General features: G+C 45.3%; 1 protein-coding gene across 1 annotated transcript; it reads right to left on the bottom strand.

Moving 5' to 3' along the window:
- Nucleotides 1-125: 125 nt before the first annotated feature.
- Nucleotides 126-25,294, bottom strand: zdhhc9 (zinc finger DHHC-type palmitoyltransferase 9). The gene is made up of 9 exons (XM_062524688.1): nucleotides 24,315-25,294; nucleotides 15,553-15,713; nucleotides 10,583-10,741; nucleotides 7,172-7,309; nucleotides 6,593-6,639; nucleotides 5,773-5,877; nucleotides 3,955-4,058; nucleotides 3,515-3,629; nucleotides 126-2,355 (listed from the first exon to the last, which is right to left on the bottom strand). Exons 1-9 carry the CDS (start codon nucleotides 24,479-24,481, stop codon nucleotides 2,164-2,166), a joined length of 1,188 nt encoding a protein of 395 aa, XP_062380672.1. The 5' UTR covers nucleotides 24,482-25,294; the 3' UTR covers nucleotides 126-2,163.
- Nucleotides 25,295-27,993: the final 2,699 nt, after the last annotated feature.

Below are 27,993 nucleotides of genomic sequence, written 5' to 3'. Positions count from 1 at the left end.
GCACATCAAAATACCTCTTTCAACAATGGAATGCAGTTTCTCCATCATGCCTCTGGGTTGCCTTAGCAACCAAATTCACCCCCCCCACCTCTCCTCCACCCTTTCCCCCCCTTTCCCACCCCCAACAAATCCACTGCTGCAGTGAACTCTCTCATTCCTGTCTCTTTCTCTACTTAGTGTGAAATGAACAGAGAACAGATGGGTGGAAAAAGATGGTGGGGGGGGGGTCCCTCATGTCTCACTGCTAGATAATGAGAGCGCCGCACACACATCTTCAGAGGCTGGTGCAGCGTGGGACTCGAGTGAGCATGCTTTCATCCACCGAGTGGGAGAGAACCCCGCTGCTCAGTGGCGAGAGAGAGAGAGAGAAAGAGAGAGAGAGAAGAGAGAGAGAGAGAGAAGCGAGGGAGAGGAGAATGACAGGAGAAAAATATGAATGGCAAAAAGAAGAGGTGGGTGAGGCTTCACGGAACGCGGCCTGGTATGTCAAGAATGAAAATGGCTCCCCTCGGAGGCCTTGAGAAACGAGTCACGCATGCACAGATAAGGACAAAGTTACCTATCTGCCATCCCTTCCTCCCCCTGCTCCTCGTCCAAAAACAAAGTGAATACGCACACAGCAGAGACTTACAAATGCTTTAGTCCGGCCTGAAAAAAACACCCTTTTCATAACAAAATGACCCAGAGGAGTTTCAAACACATGTGCACTTCCACACAGCATATGCAATATATACATTTACACAATGGCTTTGCATGTTAACTTCTCTTGTCTGTGCACTTCGACTTTGTCTCCATGGTACTAGTTAAAAAAAGAGAACAGTTAGAGTATACCTTCCCTAATCTGCACACTGTACAAGTAGACATAGTACCACGCAGGTGAGACCTGGGAGAGTTGGTTTGCAGATGGCCTTGATAGATGATAGTGCAGCTTGTAGATAAGGCACTGTTACTAGTAGTCGATCAACAGCAGTCCTGGTGTGTCCTCGACAGGACGCAAGGGCTAGGAAGGACACAGCGTCTATGTTATGTATAAAGAAGGAACCGGAGGACTTCTGACGACCCGAAGCTCCCAGAGAAGCCAACGGCTAGCTCTCAGGAGAAGGGACCTTCAGTGCAAACACTACTGAATGGATCTGGATCATGGTCTAAAGTCCTTTACTCTCCCATTGCTCACCATTCACCAGTCCTTCTTCATAGATTCCTAGATGCCATTGTACATGCTTTATTATGTCCTAAAGCTCATATCCTCTTTCGATTCCCCCTTGACTGCTTCCATTTTAAGTTTTGAGTATAGAGTGGAAAGACCAGTAGTTCGGCAGCATTATTTGAACATCAAAGACCTCTTTACATATGGTTACACATTAATATTATCTCTATGTGCAATCTACCCCACTGCCACTCCAAATCTATGAGTAACTTTAAAGTTTGCAGTTCAGAGACATGTATATATTTGACAGCTGTGTTGGCCCACTGTCTCAACCAAAAAGCTCTAGTGCCTATCTGTAGGTATTGCATAGGGACATTTGGGTACTGTAAGCAGAAGCCGAGAGCTGATTCTGAAGCATGTTTTGATGTGTATGCACAAGTCCACCAGGGGGCGCACTGTCTATTACAATTGCGCTGGATACAATTGCAGAGGGCAGATATTCACATTTGAAGATCAATCAGTTGATTTGATTTGAAAAAAGGGAGGTTAAGGGAACATCAACTGATGGCAATCTCAAGCCGTACAAAATAACAAGAGAAAAACAGACACGCAGCCAGCAGCTAGCAATCAGCTCAATGGAGAACGGTCAGCCATTTCAAAGTGAGTTCATCGATACCCCATCATTCGCTTGTTTGTATAACTGTTTTTTTTTTGTTTTCATGCAATGTTCAAAGGAAAGACAGTAGTTCTGTTGCCGCGGCGAAGGCTATTATCTGCTGATCCTAGAACAGTCGGCTGGATCCATACTCTCAAAGGCTTTCGTCCACGCCCAGAGCACGGCATGGAGGATGTCTCTGGAAGCCTCTCAACCAATAACAAAACATTCACACTCTCTTGAGTCCAGGTCCAGGGTTGAGGTTTAGATCAGCTGGATCTCAGCTTGGGTTTAGGCTTGAAACGCCCAGTGCATTTTGAAAGTGGAGCAGAAACTCAGCGCTGAGTCTCCGGGTAACCTTCTACAACTTCTGGCTCACTTCCTTGGAGCCTTCGGGGAATCGGACATCAGTGGGGGACTTGGAGGGCACGTCCGCTGGGGAGGCGGCTTTCTCCTCTTCAGGGGGCGACTGGCTCTTCTCCGGCAGAGCTGCGATGCTGGGCTTCGCATCGTCTGGAGTGTGTTCATTTGGAATCAGTGGCGCTGTGGTTTTCTGGAGAAATAAACATTTTATGGTTATGGTTACAGCATTTTGCAGACGCCTTTTTTTTTTTTTTTTTTTAGAAAATGCTATGATTACAAAAAAAACACTGAACGAACAGGAGTCAAAACCATAGAACACCATAATGTGGTGAATCCTTAAGCAACCACAACTGATAATACTATTTTGAGGTGCTTTGCTGGCCATGGTTTCTATTTTGGTCCCAAAGCCTGATGTCAGCTTTAAGAGGACCTCAAAAATATGGTTGAAGTGATCAATACCATCAGATCTACATGTAAAGCCTATAGGAATTACACCAATAAGTCTTCCCTTATTTGTCTGTGTGAGATAAGGCAACCCAGAGAAAATTCCAACATTCACATAAAAGAAAAAAGAAAAAAAATCAAAAGGTCACCAGAGGGCATTGCTTATGTTCTGAAAACTATATTACTATAAAATAAATAACGCTAATTTGCCGATGGGAAACATTTTCTAAAAATGTCAACAGACTCTCGTTAAAATGCTAAACGACTCCACAATGTCCAGCCAAATGCATTTGCACATAATCAAGGCAGGAGCAACTAATGAATTAATCCGTTGTCTACTGCTTGACCACTGGTCATCCTTCTCTTCTCCTCTCCTCTCCTCTCTCTCTGCTTGACCACTGGTCATCCCTCTCTTCTTCTCCTCCTCTCCCCTCTCTCTCTGTTTGTTATCTACCCACCCGCTTCCTCCTGTAATTGATTTCGGTCCTTTCATTTTGTGAGCACGCTCACTGTACTACATCCGCTTGCTCTGGCAGCCTGCAGTGGCTTGCGTGCCAGAAACACAGACGGTCTTACTTTGTGAACAGAGAGAGAGAGAGAGAGAGAGATCATACGTGTATGTTTATTTGTAGGTGTCTTTGTGTGCGTGTGTGTCTGTGTCTGTCTGTGTGTGTGCGTGTGTTTGTGTTGTGTGTGTGTGTGTGTATGTGTATGTCCGTGTGTGTCTGTATAAGTTAATGATTTGTGTGTGCGTGTGTGTGTTTGTGTGTGTGCGTCTGTGTGTGTGTTTAAGTGCATATGTGTGCATCCATGTGTATGTGTGTGTGTGTGTGTGTGTGTGTGTGTGTGTGTGTGTGTGTGTGTGTGTGTGTGTGTGTGTGTGTGTGTGTTGCCAGTTGGCTTACTGTGGTCTGTGGCACAGGGTTGCTCCCCTTGTTGACAGCAGTGGAGGCGGCAGGAGCATCAGATTTAGCCAGAGCTGCGGCGTCGACCAGTACCACCCCTCTCCTGTCCAGCACACTACACACACACACACACACACACACACACACACACACCACAGAAACCAGCACGCCATGTCAACTACAGGCCCCACACGCACTCAGTATCCACCGCAGAGGAGTATGAATACTGTACAACACAATATGAATACAGAGAGAGAGAGAGAGAGAGAGAGAGAGAGGGAGAGAGAGGGAGGGAGGGAGGGAGGGAGGGAGAGAGAGGGAGTAAAGGAGGGAGAGAGGAGGAGGTAGAGGAGGAGTAGGACATGGAAAAACAAGACTAGAAATGTCAAAAATGTAGGCTAAGGTAGGATGTGAATCCCACACTGCAGTATACTCCATACCTGGGATAGGGTGGGCCACACAGGACCTCACAGCAGTTCTTAATGATGTTCTTGTGACTGTAAGGGTTCTGCACCCGGTTCTTCCCCGACCACGAGCCTTTGATCTGCGGAAAGTCAAAAGCAGTCTTGTGTTACTGAGCCCCAAAAAGTAGGACAGAGATGAAATCCACCCTGGATTCTGGCAGCTTTACCCTGAGCCCAACAACAAACTTTCATTAGAAACCTTTAGCTGTTTCCTTGTTCTCTCTCTCTCTCTCTGTCTCTCTCTCTTTCTCTCTCTCCCCATATTTATTGCTCTCCTTCCCTCTCTCTTTCATCCTCTTTCCGTCTCTGCTTGATTGCTTCCACTTTCTCCAAACGACTCCAACTGCTGCACTCACGCTATACAGTACCTTACTTAAAAGCACCGTTTCTCCCTCAGCCTGTGTTCCTGCAGTGGAGCACTTGACCTACTAAGAAAGACACGCTGAGGAACTTAAGACACCTTTTCTCCCTTCAAGATCACACGCACACAGCGTGGACTGGTCAAGGTCGTCCTCGCCAGAGCTCTATCCCTCAGGTCAATGTCTGAATCCTCAGACTGTTTGAATAACGACAGACTCCAAACTGCATACCAAAACAACAAACTCGGACCAGATATTTTGGAATGAAGTGCCATCAGGCGCCAGCATCAGGGATTCTGCTCGTGGACGGAACAAATTCTAGAAGGCACGATGGAAAACGCAGATGGGAGATCAAGAGACATTTTAAGCGAATCCTCATCCTCATCTTTGAGTGTCTTCAGCTGCGCGAGGGGCTGGATAGAAGCGCACAGACACTGATCGAATAAGATGGCCAATTCTGGGGCTTCTTCATGCACCACTGCACTCCTGCAGCCTCTATACTAAAAGAGCAGTTTGATTTCAACACAGAAGCCTTTTCAATGCAGCACCTGAACCAGCCACGGCAGTATGCAAAACCTAATGGAAATACCCTCTCCATAACCTCTGTCATTTCATATCACACCACTATGTCTGAAAAGGGGCGAGTGTGTGTGTGTGTGTGTGTGTCTCTGTGTTTATGCGTGTGCATGTGTGTCGTTGTGTGCGTGTGTGTGTGTATGTGTCTGTGTGTCGATGTGTGTCTTTGTCTGTCTGTAAGTGTGTCTGTCTGTACGTGTGTGCATGTGTGTGTGTGTGTGTGTGCGTATGTGTGTGTGTGCACTGCGCAGCTGAGCCAGCCCTAAAGGGTATTGATATGTCTAAAAACAGTGTGAGGGGGGCGAGACACGGCTATGCCACTCTGCCCGCGTGCCCCTTCGCCTCCAGCTGTGACCCGGTGACCAGCCATGCCCTGACCTGCGGACAGGAGCGCCGCCCGTCCACACAGACCACACCGCTCCGGCACGGCGACGTTCATAAATAAGTCATTAAGCCCCCATTAACGAACCGCATCCCTTTACTGATTACTGGCTAATTTTTATCTCGCCGGTCATCCCGCGGTCAGATTGAACCCTGAGTGAAATGTAAGGGAGAGGGAGAGAGAGAGGCGATCGTGCCGCTGTGTTTGAGTTGTCACCACCCCGTCATTACTCATTAAACCCCTCGCTGTGGACTGTACACATGCCTCAGTTACTGTTCAATGTCGCCTTTTGTGAGTCAAGTCTGTAGCTTTGAGACACACACGTTGGCCTTGAGCACACACACTGTCGCAGACCACACAGAGCTAAGGGGATTTACAAGGGGAGAGATACTGTAGAGAGATAGATAGAGAGATATAAATAGATAAAGAGAAAGGAGGAGGAGAGAGAGAAGTCTGGTTTGCAGTATGAATCCTTACGTCTTCGTTGGTGGTCTGGTTGAGGGAGATCAGGTATGTGTGGAAGCCGGTCAGCCCCACCACGGACCACAGGGTGAAGAAGCACACCACCACCTCCAGCACAGTGACACAGAGTCAAGGCAACAACAGCAACAACAATAACAACAACAACAACAACAACAACAACAACAAGGTAGCACCCATTCAGCTTTAACTTATCACCATGGACCGCCACTGAAGAACCCTAAACTAAGCTTATGGTAGTCCTCTGTGACCCATGACATACTTATCACCCGTGAAGACGTTATGGATATGTTTGTCACTTTCACTGATTTGTTAGTTTGTTTACTTGTTACACATTTTACATTTGACCCTTGTGAACATATCCTACTCATATAATCAAACATTATAATCCCCCTTGTGCATGTTGCTTGAACTAGCAAGTCATCATGACTCATGAGTACACATGACCTACGTATATCTTGTATATCCTGTATATTTATCTGTATATGAAGTTTTGAACTGCTGCTAACTATACAATGATCCCATAGTGTTTATGGCAAGGATTAAACTCTGCCACTGATTACTCTAGGCTGGCCAGCTTAGCCTACTGCAAGAGACATTCTTGGAATTCTAAACAAATGAAAGTACAACTTCCTGCTCAGGCCACCTCTGTTAGCAGCTAACATTTGGAATAAGTCAAACCTGCCTGCTGGCAAAACGAGATGTGGAACCAGATTTAAAAGTCTGCCAGAGCAAGTGTCAAACATTTTTAATTTCTCGGCTGGTTTGACATCCAGAGGGAGCGCTGTCCTGTCAGACTTGGTTTGAAAGGATATGTTCCGGGGGTCTCCTTCAGAGTGTTCACAAACCCGGAATCCACGGAGCCTGAAGGAGGGAGGGGGGGTGGAGGGAGAGAAAGATGCCATTGGATATGCAGCATGACAAGCTAGTGTTTACATGGTTCAGAACAACAGAGCAGTACACAGGAACAGCCTCTGCCATGCACCAATTGGGCAGTGTCACGCACAGGACCAGAGACACACACACACACACACACACACACACACACACAAACACACACACGCAAGCACACAAAGTCACACACGCACACAGGCACGCACGCACACACACAGACACACACACAGACACACACACATACATATACCCACACATATACACACACACACACACACACACACACACACACACACACACACACACACACACACACACACACACACATTGTACTGTGAGTACTGCCAGTACTGACCCATGTTCTCATTATACAGTGAGCCAGCCTTCAGGGGCACCATAACACCATGGACAAATATTGGCCATTACATTCAACCATGACATATTTGGCCATTCCATTCCAAAACATTCATCTGGAACACCGCTATCCTTCGACTGCACTTACGTAGCACCACGTGGACGATGTCAAAGGCAAAGATGTAGATGGTGAGCAGGGAGAGGGAGAGCGTGAACAGGTAGAAGTAGCGGTAGTTCCGCTTCCCCACGCAGTTCCCCACCCAGGGACAGTGGTGGTCAAAACGGTCTGAGGGAGGGAGAGAGAGAGAGAGAGAGAGAGAGAGAGAGAGAGAGAGAGAGAGAGAGAGAGAGGAGAGAGAGAGAGAGAGAGAGAGAGAGAGGGAGAGAGAGAGAGAGCAACGGACATGTTAGTGCAGGATCCAAACTATGTAACATTCCAACAGGAGCCAGAGAACAGAACGTTTGGTCATTCATACCAGCTGAAATATTTCAACTATCCAGAGTATTTCAGCTTCAGAAAACAAAGACAGCACAAATAAAAAAAAGATGGTGAAAAGATGGTTTCTAGAGGTCTCAAAAGGGAACTGCAAAACGTTGCTATAATATGAGGAGAAAGCCTCAATACACTTTCAAATCACTGTTTTAAAAGAAAATCATGAAACCCAAAAAGCAAGTACATCTTCGAGTATAGTGCAACACTTGGTTTGGGTTTCCAACAGTTGTAGTGAGCCTGGGGGCTTGTGGGTATTGTAGTATCTCAGGGAAACCCCTCCCTAGGCATCTCTGTCTGTGGCAGCCAGCTCTGAGCTCTGCCAGCAGACGGAGGGAAGTGTACGGAGGAGAGTTCAGTCCACCCACGCGGCCGCTCTAATGGAGGGAGCGGCGAGCCGAGCGGGCGGACGGAAGAGACAGCCTGCGTCTGTGTTTGGGGACGCTGGGGCTGGAGAGCCGCGCTTTCATCGCCGCCACGCTTACGTCTGATGACAGACCGCGAAACGGGCGTTTCGCTCACGGCGGATCACAGGCGTTTCGCTCACGACAAAAGCAGCCGAGTGTATCGTGCTGCGTCACACACTGTGTGTGTGTCTGCCTGCGTTTGCATCGGAGTGTGTGTGTGCGTGCCTGCACGTGTATGTCGTATGTGTGTGTGTGTGTGTGTGTGTGTGTGTGTGTGTCAAAGACAGACTGCAGCAGGTGCACAGGACTCTGACAGACGGCTTTGTGTTCGCTGTGGCTGGGCAGAGAGGCTGATACTGAGACTCCTCTGTGCTCTCTAATCTCCTCAAACCACTCATGGTGTGTGTGTGTGTGTGTGTGTGTGTGTATGTGTGTGTGTGTTTGTGTGTGTGTGTGTAGTGTAGTGCATGTGTGGTGTGTGTGGTGTGTGTTGTGTGGTTGGTGTGTGTGTGTGTGTGTGTGTTTGTAAGTGCAATGGATGTGTGGTGTGTGGTGTGTGGGTGTGTGTGTGTGAGAGAGGGAGAGAGAGAGTACAGTGCGTGTGTGTGTGTGTGTCACCACTACGGTCATATTTGAGTCATCCCTGGCTAAATTACTGTTATTATGGAGACAAATCCAATTACATGGCCGTGTGTACATAGAAAGCAATATAATAGCACTGGGCCAACCTTGGCCTGTAAAAACCTGTGGTACTGTAGACAACTACTCCACACAACACTGAGTCAGCCTTCACTTAAAAGCACAGATCTACTGTAACTAAGGATATTAGTTCCCTGACAGGGAACTCAATTCGGTTCCCAATATCTGATGGAGGAGAACTTGCTCAAATTAGAACTGTGCATATAATAGCCAGCCATAACTCAAGAGGTTTAAGTTCAAGTAACCTCTTTGAGGTGTAGTATACAGTGCCTATAGAAAGTTATCATACCCTTTTGAAATAGTTACTTTTTTTGTCTTACAGCCTGAAATCAAAACCCATTTAAAAAAAAATCTTTTCCAGTTTTATTTACAAATGTAGCTGTACAACATCAAAATAATGAAAAAAAAGTCAACAGTTCTGAAAATTAATAAAAAATTAAAAGCTAGAATAACAGGGTTGGAAAAGTCATCATACCCCTGACTTAATACTTTGTCAAGCTTCCTTTTGCTTTCATTACAGCCATCAATCTGTTTGGATATGTCTCTATTATAGCTTTGCACACCTAGATAGGGGAATATTTGCCCAATTTTCCGTGCAGAATTGTTAAAATTTAGTCAAATTCTGCAGGGAATGGCGATGGACTGCTCTCTTCAAGTCAATCCACATATTTTCTATAGGATTTAAGTCAGGGCTCTGACTTTGCCACTCAAGGATATTCACCATCCTATCCTTAAGCCACTGCTTTGTTCTTTTGGCAGTATGTTTAGGATTTTTGTCGTGTTGGAAGGCGAGTGACCTCCCCATCCTCAGCTGTTTAGGAGAGGGACGCAGGTTTTCCTCAAGAATTTTGGTGTACTTGGCAGCATCCATTTCCCCTTCTATCCTGACCAATTGCCCAGTCCCCGCTGAAGAGAAACATCCCCAAAACATAATGTTGCCCCCACCATGCTTCAAAGTAGGTATGGTGTGTTTTGGGTGTGTTTGGGTGTGTATACTGTGTTTGGTTAGCGCCTGGAGCTCAGTCCAAAAACTTCAATCTTAGTCTCCAAAAAGTTCGATCTTAGTCTCATCTGACCATATAAGCTTTTTCCACATGGTAGCAGAATATTCCAGATGTGTTTTTGCACTGAACTCCAAGCGCAATGTTTGGCGAAAACCAACACAGTACACCACCCAAAACACACCATACCTAGTGTGAAGCATGGTGGGGGCAACATTATGTTGTGGGGATGTTTCTTTTCAGCGGGAACTGGGCAATTGGTCAGGATAGAAGGGAAAATGGATGCTGCCAAGTACACCCACATTCTTAAGGAAAACCTGCGTCCCTCTCCTAGACAGCTGAGGATGGGGAGGTCATTCGCCTTCCAACACGACAATAATCCTAAACATACTGCCAAAAGAACAAAGCAGTGGCTTAAGGATAGGATGGTGAATATCCTTGAGTGGCAAAGTCAGAGCCCTGACTTAAATCCTATAGAAAATATGTGGATTGACTTGAAGATAGCAGTCCATCGCCATTCCCTACAGAATTTGACTAAAGTTTAACATTTCTGTACGGAAAATTGGGCAAATATTCCCCTATCTAGGTGTGCAAAGCTATAATAGAGACATATCCAAACAGATTGATGGCTGTAATGAAAGCAAAAGGGAGCTTTACAAAGTATTAAGTCAGGGGTATGATGACTTTTCCAACCCTGTTATTCTAGTTTTTAATTTTTTATTAATTTTCAGAACTGTTTACTTTTTTTTCATTATTTTGATGTTGTACAGCTAAATTTGTTAATAAAACTGGAAAAGATTTTTTTTAAAATGGGTTTTGATTTCAAGCTGTAAGACAAAAAAAGTAACTATTTCAAAAGGGTATGATGACTTTCTATAGGCACTGTATGTGTTGCTAGGATGTGTAAATGTGGAAAAGAAAACATAAGAAAACACACACACACACACCACTAGCTCACTCACCCACACAGTTGTCACAGATGCTGCAGTGGGAGGCCCTGGGCGGGCGGAAGATCTTGCAGGTGTAGCAGTACTTGAGCTTCACGATCTGGTTGTTGATCTGGACGTTTCTGATGCGCGGCGGGGGCCGCTGTCCCGCGGGCACGTTCCCATTGGCCGCCTCTGTGGAGCAGACCAGAGAGGAGAGGAGAGGAGCATGATATCTGGTTACTTTACTTTGCTACTTAAACACAACACTCGTAAATTCACACACCACAATGTCGGAAAAACACTTGAGCGGTGTATGAACCAGTGTTATTCCATGTTGGACATTCCTGGGGGTGGGGACGGTGGTCTGTGCTTTTCTGTTCAGCTTCTACTGAAATACACCAACCAAACCAAACCAAGATTTACAACAACTTAACTGTGAAAAGTTCACTTGGCAAGATATGACAACAGCACGAAAAATAAAACACCACAATATGTGCATGTGAGTGAGTGTGTGTGTGTGAGTGTCTGTGTCTGTGTGTGCACATGTGTTTTTTGTTTTTGCTGGCCTCGTCTCCTCGTATGCGGACAGCAGCAGCACATGGGGACTGTGTCGCTGTGATAAATGCTGGTGGGGACCTTGGGAACGTCGCCACAGACGGCACATGAGCTGTCCTGGCTGCTGCCTGCTTATTTACGATGATCGGTTATCACAGCGCAGCCTGCATGACGATTTACACTTTTATTGATGTCCTCATTTATGGCTCTAACACCAAGGACTTTGCTTAATATGACTTCCTGTGTCAGGATATGTCGAGCAAATCACGCAAAGTTGTGCAATTCAGTGTAACCACGGCGACACCTTCACGTCACTCAGGGAGGCCTTGGATGCCTATAATTTGACTCTTAATGATGGTGACTACAGGTGTCTACAGGAGGAATGAACCACAGCTGTTGATTATCTATGTACTTATTTTGTATTATTTTATCTATTGTACTTTAATGTAACTTTGTCTCTTGTCCTCTACTGTGTAGTCTATAACCATGACAACACATGACCATGTAATTTCCGCTTCATTGTAAATGAGGGCTTCTCTATTAACTTGCCAAATTAAATAAAGGTACAGTATACTAATGCTAAGTACTAAAAGGTATTTCTATATAAATAGAGCGGGGCTTACAGTCTCTTTAAATTAGATTAAATACAGAAAGACTAGTTAATAATCAATTTCACTGCAAGACAGCTGACAGCTGAAAGATGTATTCACCAAGAGTGGACTTTGGGCCTTGGTCAAACAGCGGTGCCAGCGCACCTGTCATACTGTAACCTGGCACTGCGTTTGAAACACATGTGTTTAACAACCTCTATATCGGCAGGGGAAACAAACAAAGCTCTTTTATGTCTTTATTGTTCACAAACCAGAGGTTTAATAATAGCTCCCTTACGACAGAAAAGTCAGGAAGGAACACTTAAAAAAAAAAAACATTACCACATGAAAGAACAACAATGTAGTGTATTTCTTAATTTGGAATGCCTTCACCTCGGACAATACAAAAATACCGATAAACCACAGGGGGTTGAACACCATCTGTGGCCACACCTAGAGCCAGACAGAGTGTGTGAGATCACTGAGGGAACAGCACACATCCTCCAGGACTTCCGTGTGTGACTGCCCTTCCCTCCGCGCCATCGACGTGTCACGCCCTCGCATGCAGGCCCGGCTTTGTGTTCTCCCCCTCGCCGGGAAAAAAAGGGGGCATTATCCTCAGGAAGCCATTCCGTATTCCAGGAAGATGCTTCCCCCGATTAGCATTCCTGAAGGACCTGGTCATTAACTAGCTGTAGCGACGGCGGAACACAACAGCCACGGGGCTGGTGGTCGCCTGCAGCACTGGCGTGTGTGTCTCTGTGTATGTCTGTGTGTGCGTGTGTGTGTGTGCGCGCTTGTGTGTGCGTGTGTGCGTGTGTGTGTGTGTGTGTGTGTGGAGAAATCCTCTTGTCTGCATTCAGTCTAACCCACGCTTCTTCACAACATCGACGAGCCAAGAATAGCGTGTTAAACCTCAAAAGGCAAATCACAGACACATACAAACCAAAATACGCACGCACACACACACACACACACACACACACACACACACCCTCACACACACACAGACAGATAGAGAGAGAGAAGAAAATGGAGTCCTAAAAGAGTGAGAGCAAAATAACTCAAAGTGATCCATTTTCCTGAGCACTGCAGCACAGCCTGCAAACAGGGTAATGGAGCGCCACGACTGCTGCAGGGCAACCATACAAACCACACACACACACACACACACACACACACACACACACACACACACACACACACACACACACGCACACACACACACACACACACACTGTGCAAACTGAGCCCCAGGCGTGTTAGCAACAGCACTGCAATCCTTATCTGTTTATGTTATGATTAATAGTGCCAGCTTAAAGGTTTAATGACAAAGATTGTGCAGCCATGGACCCAACCTGAACTGCTTAATTGCCGATAGCGGTCACTCCAAAAACACATTTTACAAGAATTATGAGCATCTTAGTCTTCATATCAACCTGTTGGCTGTCATGGGGTAAAGGTTCTGGGCTGATTTCAGTGTTTTCTTCACTGTCTCATTTGAAATGAAGATCTTTTCCCCCGTCTCTCCTGTCAGTGCAGGGGCGAGTCAAGGACAAAGAGACAGAAATCCACACCACACACACACACACACACACTTAAATGCTCTCAAACACACAGACACAGACACACAAAGACACACACACTGCACACTGCTGCAGTCAGAAAGACACTTTTCAGAAAATGAATCAAAATGCTGATCCATAAAATTATCGGTAGTGTCCACAAATAATAAAACACTAAAAGAGGATCCCTGATCTCAATGAGTTATTCTGTCAGCAGTTTACTAATAAAAAATATGACCACTTTTTACATTCTAAATACCAGTTTTAGACAAATTGCCATAGGCTTATGTCACATCAGGGTTGACACCCTTAGCAATGTTTCCCTACAGAGATATCAATATCCTCAATTAGCCTTTAATAAATGGCCTTATATGGAGACCTTGATGGTTGATCCTAACTTACAATTGCAATGTTCCACTTGGTAAATGACACTAATTCAGACAAATCAACATCAGCAAGAACAGAGAGAGCCATTGACACATCATAGATAATGACATGGATAATGACAAAGGTTTCATACAGAAAAGTAATTTCCATTGTAGTCTTTATACTCTGTCTGTGTCTCAGCCATAGTACGCATACAGCAATTACACATCTTTTGAGCCCTTTCAGAAATAATTCCAATTATTCCAATAAGACCAATTTCCACATTCCTGCAAAATCTGCTTTACTCTTTTGTTCTCTATGGTGTGAAATACCATGTCAGCTTCAGTTCTGTGAACTTAAACCCCTATATCTCAATCTGATTAGACATCCTTAACACATAGCACATAGGACTTTAATCCTATGTCATAACAGTAACGTAATCATGTCATAAACATTAAAGATTAAATACTGTAATCAAGTTTTAATGCCATTAGATTAATGACATTTTATAACTGTCCATCCTGGCCAACATAACAAATGACAAATGCCATAAAATAATGTTGTCATGTTGCGTCAGTCTTTGCCTGAGTTAGGTTTGCATAGCCAAGGTTATTTATGTTTTTGAGGAGCAGTGGTATTTAGAGGACTTCTTTGACTGGGCAAACTTCTTTCAGTCTTACTCAGCTAAGCAGAGAGCTGACATACTATTTGCCCTCCGGTGTTCAGAAACTTGTCTCTTTAGTGCAAATCACCCAGCACTGTGGGCCTACTGAGGAAGCAAGTTCAATATACTTATGCAACTGCAGAGTTGCTATGTCACACTTTCCTCAATTGCCCCATTTTAAAATAAGGTATCTACACTGACAAAGAACATATATTTTGATCTAATCTGTTACTTATATCTGACAAATTGCTTGTCTGAACTGTAATGGAATCAAACATGGTGCAATCATCTGGTCGGTCCTTTGAGCATGAGTTAACAGCAGCAGTGGCTGGCCAATCTCTGATCCTTATAAACGTACACACACAGACCCAGTCTAAGTCTCCACAGGGTCTCACTGGCATAAATAATCCAGCAGAGATGAGAGAGCACTTGATGATGATGACGCCATCCAGTTGGCCTTAACAGCAACAGCACTGTGATGCTTAGCTACGACTTTGACAGGTGTTACGCTACGGATAACATCTCAGATCCAGATTCAACCAGAAAACATGGGATTACTCATTACATCTCGCTGGGGTTTAAGTATAATCCTCCTCCGACTGACTGGACCCTTGTTTGCGGTCTCTCAGTCGAGCACTTGTTCTCAGTGGCGAGGTCTGGAGAGTGTAAAGTGTGTGTTTGGCGAGGCATCTCGCCAGGGCCCTGCATCCCCTCACACATCCTCCATCCTCCAGGTCTACCACGGGGCAGGACACGGGGTGCGGAGAGGGAGGAGGGTGCTGCGCTGATGAATCTCAATTCCCCATTAAGATGGCAGAGTGTGGCCAAATGTGGGCCACATGAGCACATTAAAGGGCTAGATTGGGGCTGTGTGTCGGAACTGTACAAGTATATTTTTTTGGCCTTTTTGCCTTTATTATTATAGGACAGTGAAGAGGTAGACAGGAAACGAGTGGGAGAGAAAGATGGGGTGGGATCGGGACATGACCGCAGGCCAGATTCGAACCTGGGTCCCCGTGGGTATTCGGACCCGTATATTGTACGAGCGCTGCTGCACCACAGTGCCCCCTAGAGGGAAGATTTCAAGGACCTGGTCCAGGCATCCTGCCGTTAAGGTGCCAAGAGGGCGTCTATATCGCCCTATATGGTTCGGTATATATTTCTCTTAGATGTATCCACCTCAGAGACCCACAACATAAAGGGTGCAGTGAGAAAAGAAGCTGCAAGGAGGAGGAGGATTTGGTACAGGAGGAGGCAACTCACCGATCTCCATCTCGATGAAGGCGGCCTCCTCAGGAAGGGCTCGCGGTAAGACCCCCGGGTCGCTGAAACTGGTCCTCAGCAGCATGGCCATGACGAAGAGGAAGAGGACGATGGCGAAGACGGGGATGGCGGGGGAGAGGTGGACCGCCAGGTAAGGACACCTGCAGGAAGGAAAACGAAAGACAGGAGGTTATTAAAGTTATAGTTAAAGCTAACTGATTTAGCAGACGTGTTTATCCAAAGCGCCAGACTCGCAACGGTGGGAATCAAACCCAAGTTGACCAATGGTGACCTTACCACTGCTCCACCACGTCCACCTGAGAAGGTTCACAAGAGGACTCTGAAAGCAGGGGGTGGGGGGTCAGAACCTACATAGAACCTACAAGCTCTTTGTGGACACATAGGGAACATACTGATCAGAGCTCCTTCAACATCAGCACACAGCAGTAAAAGCCTTCAGTCAACAATGAGGAGCAGCTGCCTTGTTCATCTCAAGAGGAGCTTTTGAGGAGGACGGCCACTAATAAAGGTCAGCCAAGTGCTCCAGCTGCAGCCCGACCGGGAGAGAAAGCATCATGCATTTGCCCGAGATTCTCTCTCAATGCCACAGCAGGGGGAATAATAACACAACACTCGGTAGTTACTGTATTCAGCCAACCACACATCCACCCTTATCCCCATCACCACCACCCACCCACTCACACTCTTTCACTGGAATCTGGTTGGTTGACATAGAGAGTGTATTGCACATAATGCTGCGTGCACTTAAAAAGCACTTCCTCGTCGGTGGTGGAGGAGGGCGGGCAGAGAGGCCGGCAGAACCGCAGGAGACTGGCAGCCTGCACTACAGCAAGCGCTATTAATAGGAGACTCTCTCTCTCTCTCTCTCTCCCTCTTTTTCTCTTTCTCCCTCTCTCTCTCGTTCTTGCTCTTTCCTCCATCCTTGCTGAGGGGAGGAGGTGGAGGGGAGGAGGTGGAGGTGGAGGAGGGTGCGGATGGGGGGTTGATGTGCGCTCGTGATGCGATGTGATGTATGGATTAGGGATCGGCGTGGCCGGTGTCTCCTTGCATGTGCCATATCCCCAAAGGACGCGGCCGCCCCTCGGAATGAGATTACCGCTGGACGCTCCGCTGCCCGTGTCCTGCGCTAACGCTGAACAGAGCCAGCTCATGAAGTCTGAGGGGGAAATTTCATTTGGAGCCCGGAGGACAACAAGCAGAGAGTGAGAGGATGGGGGCCAGCGCCTTCTCTCATATCTGCTGGATATATGAGCACACTCAACCCCCCCCCCCCCCCCCACACACACACACACATCACATTGGCCCTAACTCATGATGAGAACAAAACCCCCCATTTGACTGACTCGTGTGCTCCCGTGAGCAGTCTGCACCACCCACTGCACTACAGAAGAAAGGGAGCCACGTATTATATCCCGGTCTAAGTGATCTGAAGCCTAGTCATGTCCACTGGAACAGTGCCAACGCACTCTGAGTGTGTGTTTGTGTGCGAGCGCGAGTGTGTGAGAGATAGAGATAGAGATAGAGGGGGAGACAGAAAGAGAGAGAGGGAGAGAGGGAGAGAGAGAGAGAGGGGTGGTAGAGAGTGAACAGTATCAGGAATGTTACGCTGCCATGGTTATCTCAGAGATTTTCAGGGAGATGATCTGTAAGGAAAATGATCCACCTACTCGGGAAGAATGCTGTGCGGGTACAGGCCAGTGAATCAGCATACCAGAGACGTGATGGGCCGGTTTGGCAGGTTTGGGCCCCACTCTCTTCATGTTTCCTGCTCTATTTCTATATCCTATTCTCTCTCTCTCTCTCTCGCTCCCTCTCTCTCACACATACACTCACATACACAGCATTGGAAAAACTGACACCATGAATCTGGTCGATAAAACTTTCCACTGGTTAAAGCAGCCTGACAGGAATACCTCTGAGCTCTTTCCATCAAGAACAGCAGAGCAACAATCAATTCCAAAGAAGAGGAGTGTGTGTGTGTGTATACTGTATGTGTGCGTGTGTGTGGGGCATGAGAATATCCTGAGTGTATGTCACGTGTATATGTGTATGTGTGTGTGTGTGTGTGTGTGTGTGTGTGTGTGTGTGTGTGGTGTGTGTGTGCGCGCACGCGCGCTATACACATCAGACATCATCAGTTCCCATCAGAGACCAGCGAGCTTCTGGGACGCTGACCAATGGCTTTGAGAGCTGGGCGCGGAGAAAACCTCACCCTCCAACGTCATGAATCAATACCATTGAGAGACGATGGTTGAGACGGTTCCAAAATGAAAGCGTTAACTTTTTCAAATTACCGTGTCAGCGATGAAGAATGTATGAACTCAGCATTTCAGAATTGCTCTCTCTACTCCCTGTGGGTGGAGAATGGTGAGGGGGGACTTCAGGATATGTTTACTTTATAACCTGCTATGAAAATAATTGGCAAATTAATAATTAGCCAAACTAACCTTAATATGCCACCACTGACCAATGGCGCCAACATGAGCCAACATTGGGTTGGTGACAACAGTGCTCTAACTATGGTAACTGTAGTGTAAAGGGTTGGGGACAATATAAAAGGTTGTTCAGTTAAACCGGTCAAACAAGTCTGGAAATTAAGACAGTAAACAATAGACATACCATTTATAATACTGCCAAAGTGTCAAAAACACACAAATCCAGACACACTCTCTCTCTCTCACTCTCTCTCTCTCTCTCTCTCACACACACACACACACACACACCCTCAAACAGCACTCAAGTTAATGGGAAAACGACTTGCACAACCACGGCACGTGCTCCAAGTCGTCCATCTTGTTTGCCTTGGCCGGGCAGGAAATGGGGAGAGAGGAGATTGCAGGGGAGTGGACAGAGGCAGCCTGACAACAAGCTCAATCAATACGGCTGCAACCGATGCTGCTGCCACTTGCAGCAGAGCACGCTCAGGCCCATGATAGGGCTGAGGTAGGGCGGACAGAAAGCTCTAGAAAGAAAAAAAAATCACCCATAATTGTCTATTCATAGTCCTCCACGGACTGGACAATGCCCAGTAGGAGGATGAGGATGCAGGTGATGAGAGTGGACATCATTCACACCTCCACCTTATTAGCACGTTTATCTCCCGATATAAACGGCCAAGCCAGCCAATTAGCACAATCTAGCGTGTAGCCGCGAGCATCGAGTCTAAATGAATATGACAGCGGAGCGAGCTGCTTCCTCTGATAGATGGTGATAGCTTATTTTCAGGAAATATGCTTGCCTATCATTCCCTTTGCATAAATCCAGTGGTGGAGATAGAAAGAGGGTCGGTTAAATAAATAACCGTCTGTTGTTTAAACGTGGTGCAACACAGCTCCTTCCTGATGCAACAGATGTGCTTCCATTATCTGCCAGGATATTTCAATTCCTTCTGCTTCTTTGGGCAAACTGCCACAAAGCTAAGAAAGCAAGAGGTCCACAAAACAACTGAGCTGGTTAACCATTAATGAAGCATGGGCACAACTAAAATGCCTAATAGTGATCCTGCAGGTTTTGAGTAACTCAATGCCCTTTGGTGCAAAATAAACTGAATCTATGCCACAACACTAGATTCTCTTGAACTAAATTCAAGAAAGAATGCACCCTCAAGGACACCAACTCTGAATAAAGAAATAAGAATGCAAGTAAGTAAAACAAGTAAGAATGATTCAAAACAGTCTTTCACTGGGCAAACTGTAACAGCAGCCTTTAGTTTTTCATCTGTTAGACATATCCCAAGACACAATGGAAAATACATATGATACTGTATCTAAAAACCAGGGCATTTGGGATGAACGTCCCACTTGTACTGTGCAAGTGAAGCATATAATGTGTTTATTTACTACTGCAGCAGCAAATCACCAACATGACATTTCCAAACAGGAGGATTAAGGCCAGTTGGTAAACCACTTGGAAATAAATGCCCCCCCCCACACACCCCCGCCCCTGTAAATGTGTAACAGCAGCATGATAGCACCAAGCATGAAGGTGTTGCTTTTACAATGTGAAGGCACCTGCCATAATCCTCACATTGTCCTGAACTTGGAGTGCACCTGATAGCACGTGTTGGAAAGACATTTGCATGGGCAAATGTTAACGTCTGATAACAGATATTACACAACGACACTCTCCGAGGTATGCTCTTCAGGTCCAGGAAAAAGAATTCCACTTGCATCTCTCTCTAGTCCTTTACAACATCACTGGTGCCTTCTGACCCTTTAACAATCCATACCAAATTCCCTCACTTACATGTGTGTGCCAAAAGCCAGTGGGTGAAGTAAACAAATACTATAAACAACATTGACTCTCTGATAACAGTGGAAATGGCTGGGCAAGGCTCATGGCTTTTCCCCCTACAAAGCAAGTATCTGGGTCTATGCCTAAAATAACCTGACAGCATTGCAAACGACTTTTGAGAAATCATACAAAAAAACCTAAGACAGATATTTAGGCCAGCCTATAAATACATAACAATGACACTTTGAAGAATGCTTCCACTGAGTCAGTAATGTTTTATCATCTCTGCCTGTATGACTAAATAACTTTGGATAAAAGTGTCTGCTAAATGAATAAATGTACGCCTAAATGTAAGTAAACATAGACTTTCCCATCATTATACCACAACTTGAACCAAAAAGCAATGAAGAACTCCTCAACGTGCTATTGTTATGCTATATGCTACGAAGGGTGTTTTTGGGTTAGGGTTAAAAGCACCCTTCTAGAAATGATTCACCCTGTAAAGTTCAGTGTAAAATGGCACCCTTCCTACCATGAAAAATCACGAGGTCACAGCCCACAAGCTACAACCTTAGCCATCACCAACAGGGAGAAGTCTGATAATGAATACTTAATTCTGAATTTATCTATTTAGGAGCCGAGTGAATCACAAGACAGATTAATTATGTAGTGCCACTGCTTAGGCATTCTGCTCTGCCACCACCCACTTTGTACAGCCCCTCTGCCGGCTCGCTTCAGCATCCACCCGGGAGTCATTTCCAGCACGGAGCCGTGGCAACGATGATGAGCGCTAAGCACCCTTATAGAACAAGACCCATCCATTTCCTGCGCACTTCCAAGCATGCTTATGGACTAGAGAGAGCCATTTTGTCGATTTCACCACGGTGACTTTTGTGGTGGAGACATTTTCCGACGGCGAAAGGTGTTGTTCTGGCAGAGCCCCGAGCATGCTGGGACCTCCAGCCATGACAACGCCCCATCCACCACGACGACTACAAAAAAAAAGAAAGAAAGAAAAAAAAACAGCGTGTCAAACGCCTCCCCAGTAAATGAGGCAACGGAAAACAATGAAGCCGTCTGGCTGACTTGGTGCTGCTGCTGAACAAGATTCTCTCATTTTCCCCGTGGGAGAGAGCAACCGACCTCTGTAATGAGTCCGATACACAACTCACACAACACAGCAACTTAGCAGACGCCCACGGGTTTCGAGCAAGGCCTGAAGAGGCAGCTTATGGCAGCATAATAGAACTGACATGGTTCTATACTCAGGGAAAGGCTGGGCGATGATGAAAATGAATCCAATACATTGTACCCTGTGCCTGTGTTCTGAATGTCGAAAACATGGAAGACACTGTGGAGCTACTGGAAGTGCAGTATGGCTGAATCAAGACCTCTCCATGAACAGACACACGTGGCACTATTCACCACGTTGGGTCATTTATTTAGGATTACATTAGGAAACCGAACGGAAATTTGAATCAAAATACCCGCGGTGATGCGATTACAGCCAAAGGAAGACAGCAAACAGGGGAAATTGCATTTCCACCCTCAAAAAATCAATGCTGTGTGTGTGCAACCAAGAAGAAACTGAAGGCAGCATGACTCAGGCTCCACAGGAGAAATAGGAGAGCTACTCGGACAGTCCCCGAGAAACACCGGGAAATAAATGACACCGAAACGGCAGTGCTACCTCTCAATCTGTGGCCTCATGAATAGTCAAATGAAACTAGCGAGGCTATTTTTTTTTTCGATTGGGGGCAGACCTCCAGAGTGTCCTTGCTGACCGGCGGGGACGGCAGACAGGGTCTCTGTGCCCTAGTGCCCCCGGGCCTAAAGGGGCCATCGGCACAGAGAGGACGGCTGGGGACACACCACGGACGGACACTCTTCTTTGGCCGCGGCCAGTCTGCAAGGTCAGCACGGCACAAATCCTCTCTAGCCTCATTTCACAATGGCAACACAGACATGTGTGTGCACACACACACATACACACACACACGCACAGGCTCAATTCTACTTGATGGAGCGGTCAGCCAGTGGCCTGATGCCTCTCAGTTGCTGGCTGTCTTCCACTGCTGTGCTTTTAATCTAATCAATGTCAAGACACACACACACACACACACACACACACACACACACACACGCATACACACATAGACAATTTCCATCTACAATTTCCACTGCGTGCTATGCACAAACAGCACAGGCTGCCTGAGCCAGCCACAGCACAGGCGAGCGGAGAGTGCATCGAGGGAGAGACTCGTGGGCTCGCTGACACACTGCCCCTCTCTCCAGGGCTCCTCCTTTATCTCGAGAGCATAGAACCGCGGCCTCTCCCCACGGACAGCTTGAGCTGTCGTCGGGAACTGCATAGGCTGCACAAACGCTGGGGGACCACAGCCCACCAAGAGCAACCAGAGCCACAACCACAGACATATGAGAAACATACTAAGGCCACATATGAACAACTCATTTTCAAATCATGAATTAAGAAATTGTACAGTATATAGACCATATACAGTACACAATGGGTTAAATCACTCCATGAAGCATTTCAGATCCATTAACTCAGCCTGGGAGAGTAGGGAGATCTCTAAGATGCGGCTACTAATTAAGGCGTAATATGTTTGTCATGAGCAGTTTAGTTTGTCCATGTGAATAAACAGCCCCCAAGACTGGGCCTGTCCCTGCCCATCTTCCACTGATTGCCGAGCGATAAGAGGACTACCCAGTTGTTCTTGGACGAGCGCCAGCGCGTCCACAAGGACACTGCCTCTCTGTTCTCGGATCTCGTTTTCAGCTAAATCACAGACTGCATCATCCATCCAATGCCGAAAAGCTCACACAAAGAACACATCTCGAATTCAACCAATTTCCCCCCACCGCAAAAAAAGCCTGCCAGCTGGAGTTTCACAGATCATGAACATAAACTCAATTAGCGGCGTGGACTAAAGAGAAATTTAAGCATTGTCTAGAGTTTAGTGTCATTGTGGAAAATCAAGTGTAAGCTTAAACTGCTACATTGACTTAATGTCTTATCTCTTTTGCTCTTCACATACCACTGCACAAAAAGGCATCGGCTTAATTTATTTTAAAAAGCAGTCTTAGAAGTATTATCTCCATTACTGGGAAGAGCTAGTGCAGGCTAGGCATCTAGCCAACACGTCAAAATATCTTTACTTTACTCACATTACGGTAACGTGCTGTCTGCTACCTACCACCATTATGCTACTGGGTGGGTGTTACATTTAAGAGGACTAAAATGGCTCTGAAAAACGGTTGGTGTGTTTGGTTACCCAGATGTCCAAGTCAATTTCCCATTCCAAGGTGGCGTGACCATGGATGTCTATGATATCAGTGTTGTGTACTAACGACCCTCTTGCCATCAGCGTCTGCTGACAGCCTGCTGGCAATGTGGTTTCATCTGTGAGCTGGAAATAGTTGTTCCATCAGTAGAGGTTTCAGACATCACAAACAAAATATGAGGACGCCCAAGGCCCCAGAAAATCAGAATGAAGTAATGAAAACCAGATACACTGGCCTGCGCTTTCACATTAATGATGCTGAATCATTTTCAGATCGACACCAGCCCTGAAGTAGTAAAACACTAAAGACTGTTTAAATCATTTGTTTTCTCACGTCAAATAGACGTCTTAGGAACAACTGGAGAATCACACAATTCAATGTATGCTGGTCCAGAGGAGAGATCACTTCAAGATCCCAGGGCTTCTGGGATTTGAAATATTTACATTTGCTTATAGCTTTCATTGATCTAGAACCCCCACACCTCCAAGCACTAAGTGCTATATGTGTAGTGTAGAGGTTTTTAAAGATCAGGTTTTCACATGGGGTGTCCATCAAGCAAGACCACAGTCTAGGGCTGGGTCAGCAGTGAGTGACACTAGTCTTCAATTTCCTCACATCACTTAAGCCTGATGCACATAGGCCGGGTCAGGATCATAGGTTAAACTCTCAATACCCTGATAAATAGGAGATTATATCATGCATGACACAAGCGTGCATTGTCCAATTACATAAGGATGGGAACAAATATAATCATGAGCAAACAGTGGGTTTTATGATTAACCAACCACAAGCAGACGCCTCTATGAGCCAACCCCAGGTGGATATTGTGAAGTATTGAAGATCACGTGTGAACATTTGACTGTAGGCCCTTTTATGCCAGTGCATGTCTTTGAATAGAAAAATATAAGAATGTAACTAACGGGTAATAACCCTTTTTATTGGCAAAAACATACTTTATTTATAAGGTCTCCCTGTCATCTTAAGCGCACTGGTTTGGGGATGTCAACACCTTCTAGATTCCTCGGCTGCACAAAAAACCCAACCCAGGCCTTCGTTTGTTTTGGTTCCCCATATGTGGTTCAATACCACGTTGAATAAGCATAGACGGCGCGATAACCGCCTTTACGCAAGCTTTAATATCTGCATCATGTTCCCCTGAACCGTGAACGCTATTCATATTGGTTGCATCAATGCATACTTACTCAAAACCGAAGAACAAGGAGCAGGTCCCAACGATGAGGAACAGGGTCAGGTAAAACACGCCTTTCTGTCGGGCCATCATAACGCGGCCGTCACAGCAAAAAGTGTTCTTTCCCGGGAGCTTCTCCCATTTTCGGGCACCCTTTCTGGCTATCATTACAGCCGACATGATGAACAGTGATTAGATATAGTCTATAATGATGAAATAGTAAATATCAAAATCAAATCGTTTTATATTGCTGGGCTAACTGTTTGCTGACAGCATTTGTCCAATGAGTGAATGAGTAAACTGCCAGGAGTGAATTTGTCAGTCATTGCTAATCGAATTTTTCCAGATATATCGCAAATATATGGAAATGTCAGCATGCAAGCAGCCTTGCGAATCATATGCTCTTGTAGAATATCGCTTCTCTTCACCATCCGACGCTAGCCTTAGATAGCAGGCTGTATACCGAGACGGTATCCAATTCAGTAGCTTTTAAACAGCAAATGTATTTCTTCGTTCAGAAAATGTGGAATTGTCTCTACTGTACTTTAGAGTCACATCATATAGCATGTCTGGTCTAGGATGATATACGAAATCCATATTTTCTTCTCAATCAAAGTTCCTCTCAATGCGCAAAATCAAGCGGTGGTCATAAATCTCCCATTCTGGCATTTCCAGGATATCTCTGTCTTCACCCCAGTTGCGCTGCCTAGATGAGTAAGGCAGGTTTTTATTCTCGCAAACGCACGTTGGTAAATCTTGGCACGCATCAAAAGAGTGGACCTTGACCCGTTGACATTCATGCCATTTCGATGAGCCGTCCTGTACAGGTCCACTGACGTGGTTAAGAATCTTCTAGCGCATTTCACATTTTCGCATATTTATTCCAACAATCTTTTGTGTCGTCGTTAATGCTGTATTTTATGAAGATGAATATTCACCCAAATTGCGACAAAAAGATTCCGTATAGGAGCGCTTTACCTACCCACTGGATGGGAGCTGGGTTCGTTTCTAATCAATGGGAGGGAGGAAACACGCCTAGATTGAAATGTCTTTTCTTAAAGGGATAGTACCTTGTATGAAAGAAGCAGAGAACAAAGGCGGTGAGCATCCACGAACGTTTGCAGGCTATTGTATTTCTGTACAGGTCTCGCAACAATTTTTACACCCACCTGCATGACTAGAAATTAGCCTATTGTAATTGGTGACACGGTTTTATTGTACCAGCACCCTTCCAAATAGAATACTCCCTCCTAAAGGCGTTTGCTACCTGCAAGTCATAACATCACAAATGAGTGACCTACAGTATCTTTGATGGCACATCAAAGCTTGTTTCACACATATCACACAAGGCATATTTCTGTTGGATATGGTACACCATAGGCCATGCCGAGCCCTGTTGAATTGAACATCATAATCCATGCTTAATGGACGTCAGTGGAAATCGCACTGATGCATGGCCACATTGGACCAGTCAGGATGAGGAGGATAAAAAGAAGAGGCCCGCTCGTCCTCCTCTTGCTCTCCTCCCACCGAGGATGGAGCTACCGGAGGCTGGTAACCTCCATCTTTGCATCTTCACCGGGGACTCTTTCTATTTAAATCTGCTCTGGAAGTCCATGGGTAATTTATGATTTGCCAGAGCCTGCCAAGGATGAGCTGTAAAACTGCAGCTTATCATATCCCCCTGTGTGCTACACACAACTGCTCACTGAATTACATGCAGTCAGACACTCCTGGGAGATTCAATTCTAAATGACAGGTTGCTGGTGTTTTTGTTACTTGTTTTCTAGACTGAGCTAGCTTTACTTAGACAGACAGAAAGCATATGTTATCAAGGCTGAGGATATAGAAGATGCATGTATTTCCTGCATTATTTTGAATTCATTTATGTATTTGCTGCTTATAAATATGACTAACTTGGCATCAAAAGTGCTTGGGTTGCTTGGCTTCAATCTGAGTCTACCAAAAATGCTGCATTGCTGAAAATACAGAAGAAAAACAATTAGGCTAAATCTATGTCCTTGAAAAAAAAACACCAGAGACAACCCCATCATATACCTTTCTGTTACGTCTGCATTTTAATGCCTAGAGGCACACATTGGCGGAACACATTGATTTAAACTTAAGGGGTCAAACATATTTGTCATCAGAAAGAAAAGTGCTTTCAAAATCAAGCTGTGATGCATTATTAAATAACTGTACGTTCTTGTTTGTTTCATCATTGTCCTATAAGACCCCCCCTATAAGTCTTTGGGAAGTGAATGGGAATTGGGAATGTTACATCTTATTCTATAGTTCTAGGCTTTCCACCCTAGGATGTATCAGGAAAGTATAGGTCTGTATGTGATTTTGTCCCATAGAGTAGGAATGTCAGGGTCCACTACTCTGTAGTGACACCTACTGGATTCAAAAGACCCATGCAGTTGAGAATTCAGGTGCAGATATTCTCTTGCATCCAGGCAAGTATCTGCACACTGCGTGTTTCCCCCTCCGGGAGGGCTAGGTGAATCCCACAGGTTTTAAAACATACCTGCTCACCTGTGGAGCACGGTGGTGCTTGTATGTAAGTATGTAAGACATACCTAGCCTGGCTAATGCCACCGCATGAAATTGCATGACAGACTCACAGACTCTGAAGCACATTCCCTGCTACATTTGCGAGAGCTTAGGGTTGTGCCAGAGTCAAATTGTTTTAATTTAACTTCATATGTCACCATTGCCATCCCATTCCAGCTGATGGGAGTTCAGTTGAAGAAAATGTTTATGTTTTGTAAAAGAAGTCAGACCAAGCCAAGGGACATACTAAACCCAATACAAAAAAAATGCATAAATTACTTCAAGGGGTGAGAAAGACACTACCTATCAATTATCAGTCACAGGTAATTATTAGTATCAGATCATTATAATTATCAGAGCATCATTTTTTTTTTCATTCTATCCAATCAAACTACATCCAGGAAATGCCCTTTCCTTTGCCAGCTAATTTAGTGATTATTGTAATAAGCCTTTACAGTAGGTAATTATAATTAAATATAAGATCACTAACTGTGTCTGAATATATTCCCACGTTCATCAGTGAATGTCACATTTATCCTGGATTCAACACTCACCCTGTAAAACAATATAGATAGGCCTAATAGTATTAAGTATTATAATGAATAAGGACAATCACTCAAAACGGTTTTATAACTCACTCAAATACAATATCATAAAATACATTGGCCCTCAAATGACCTCCCTGTAACTATTAAACACAAATTCCTTCCGTGCAGATTTAAAGGCCATATTCTTGAATATCTGAGCATATTCAGCAGTCAGGAGGAACGGAACTCGCACACCACTATAGCCGATACAAAAAGTCGTTTTTTATTGCATTAAAAAAGTGCTACCCAAAAAGAAAAGTGCGTGCAAAACGTTTCCGGTCCTATTCAGACCATCCTCAGTGCGAATATCTGAGAAACCTCTAAACAAATTGTTGCTTAGCCTATGAGTTATGGATACAACTGTCTTAGAATAATACATTGTGTAGACTTGTTCATATCATGGCATTACATAAAGGCTCATTCCTTATGCACCTAGAGAGGCCCACGCTGCGTTGACATCATGCCATTTTCTTTTTTTGTCTTTGTTTCTGCACCGGTGAGACTTCCATAAGTTATTTATCTGTTAGGGAACAGCATATACGTAATTTC

The sequence above is a fragment of the Sardina pilchardus genome, chromosome 21 (genome assembly GCF_963854185.1).
Source record: "Sardina pilchardus chromosome 21, fSarPil1.1, whole genome shotgun sequence".
In the NCBI taxonomy this organism is placed as follows: Eukaryota; Metazoa; Chordata; class Actinopteri; order Clupeiformes; family Clupeidae; genus Sardina; species Sardina pilchardus.
The sequence above is the reverse complement of the archived record's forward strand: the minus strand, read 5'-3'. Positions and strand labels throughout refer to the sequence as shown.

Coding starts and splice junctions, on each gene's coding strand:
- zdhhc9 (XM_062524688.1), bottom strand. CDS start 24,481: ATGTCGGCTGTAATGATAGCCAGAAAGGGTGCCCGAAAATGGGAGAAG. Junction 6,640..7,171: donor CATCGTCCACGTGGTGCTAC/GTAAGTGCAGTC, acceptor TCCCTCCTTCAG/GCTCCGTGGATTCCGGGTTT. Junction 4,059..5,772: donor ACCAGACCACCAACGAAGAC/GTAAGGATTCAT, acceptor GACTTTCCGCAG/ATCAAAGGCTCGTGGTCGGG.